General features: G+C 40.4%; 1 protein-coding gene across 1 annotated transcript; it reads right to left on the reverse strand.

The window, feature by feature from the left end:
• Nucleotides 1-279: 279 nt before the first annotated feature.
• On the reverse strand, nt 280-2,026 carry LOC104949755 (collagen alpha-1(XII) chain-like; the record flags this gene model as incomplete). The annotated part of the gene is made up of 3 exons (XM_010776163.1): nt 1,693-2,026; nt 705-848; nt 280-402 (listed from the first exon to the last, which is right to left on the reverse strand). Coding segments are annotated over exons 1-3 (382 nt in total), but the record flags the coding sequence as incomplete, so codon positions are not given.
• Nucleotides 2,027-2,041: the final 15 nt, after the last annotated feature.

Raw genomic sequence — 2,041 nt, forward strand, 5'->3', positions numbered from 1 at the left:
ATAATAATAATAATAAAATACAAATAATTACAAATAATAACAATAATACAAAAAAAGTAATAAGAATATAAAAACCCTTAAAAGAATAATAAAAATAAAAATAATAATAATAATAATAATAATAACACTATACCTACCCGGGTTAAAATGTCTTAAAAAAACACTTAAAATATAAATCACACAATATTAATTGATACTTTAGAAGCAGCTTTGAGGAGACGTTCACGTTGTCTGTGTCTCAGATGTCAACAATAACAGATAAACAGGAAGTAGATCTACCTCTGGGTCCGGGGAAACCAGGAAGGCCGCTGCCTCCGTTGTTTCCTGGTTCTCCTTTTTCTGCAAACTCTGATCTGAACGGAGGGGAGGGCAGACCGGGGGAGCCGGGGTATCCTCTGTCACCTGAAGGAGGGGAAACACACATTATGAGAGTCCTTCAGTTCGTTAAAATGCCATTTTAACCACACTTTTTGGTCGTAATCATCAGTATTTATTTTTCATGTTAAGTAGATTGAAGACTAATTTTCTCTGCTATACAAGTTCGCTGATTTCCTCTGCTTTTGGCCTTTTGTGACACACTACTAACCTGCACTCTCATCTGCACACTTGTGTAAATATATTTAACATGTTCATACGAATGCACAACTTTTTACTTTGAGATAAATAGAGTTCCATCTTATCGTACTTAATTCTGGATGCTTTACCTTTCGCTCCGGAGTACCCGGGGCCGCCGTTGAGTCCGTTTCTACCCTGTCCTCCAGACTGTCCTTTCCCTCCAGGAAAACCAGAAGATCCAGGACGTCCCGGGAGTCCAGGGAAGCCCATCAGTCCAGGGAAACCTGACTCACCTGTGGAAAACACAGAAAATCAAAATGTCACTGAATCCTTGAGATATTGTGAACAAACCATGATCCTATCAGCTGTGCGTTGAAAGCAAGCTTGATTCAGAATCGCTGATAAGACTCTATGATATCTTCCTACACTAACTTTACAGAAACAGCAACAGGAAGACATAGAAACACGGCCATTTAAGACATTACAATAGGAAAACATGCAATCAAATAAACATTGCTGATTTACACATATTTATTATATGTTGTATTGTTGGAGGAGATCAGGTCAGAAGAATTTCATTGCCATTTCTACACTGTAGCTTTGTGACAGGAAAACCTTTGAAACTTGATTCTCCCTAGTGTTGCGTTAGGTCCCCAAATCACAGCCCTAATGCAAAGACATGTGAGTACCAGAGATGGTACACACATCCTTTACTCAAGTAGAAGTACAGATACTCGTGTTTAAAAATACTCTGGTAAAAGTAGAAGTACTAACTAAACTTCTTTATTCAAGTGAAAGTAAAGAAGGCTTCGAAATGTACTTCAGTAAAAAGTACCCATAACTAGCAGCTGTTTTAAAGAGTACCTGACCTCCCTTTATATTAATAGAACAATAATGTCATTGTTAGCTAATGAATGTTTCCATGGTGACCAACGGCAACATGACAACGTTTTCATTGGTTCCTCTTCTTTAGAGAAGACCAGGAAATGATGGATACACGGATCGTGTTTAAATAAACATGTAAGAAGTAGAAAGTACAGGTATAGAAAAATGTACTTAAGTACAGTAACAAAGTATTTGTACTCCACTACTTCCCACCAGTAAGTACTTTGATTATAAACAGCATCTCTAGCCTACCCTTTCTTCCCGGTGTTCCTGGGATCCCGTCTCTAGTTCCCGGTCCGGGGGGTCCGGAGGGTCCTCGGGGCCCCGGAGATCCAGGGGTACCGGGCACGCCGGGGGTCCCCTTCATCCCCGCTGGTCCTGGGAAACCTGAGTCTCCTCTGTCTCCCTTTCTACCGGGGAAACCTGAGTGGGGACGGACGAAGGACGGCGAGACGGGCAAAAGAAAGGCGGAGGAATTTAGTCAGAAGGAGAAGGAATTATAGGCAAAATCTATACACTAATAGACAGGGTAATTTCACTTCTTCATACGCTTAAGTGAAGAAAAGGAAGGAGGAATTTAGTCAGAAGGAGAACATTATAT

This window comes from Notothenia coriiceps, unplaced genomic scaffold (assembly GCF_000735185.1).
Source record: "Notothenia coriiceps isolate Sejong01 unplaced genomic scaffold, NC01 NC01_scaffold00016767, whole genome shotgun sequence".
Taxonomy (NCBI): Eukaryota; Metazoa; Chordata; class Actinopteri; order Perciformes; family Nototheniidae; genus Notothenia; species Notothenia coriiceps.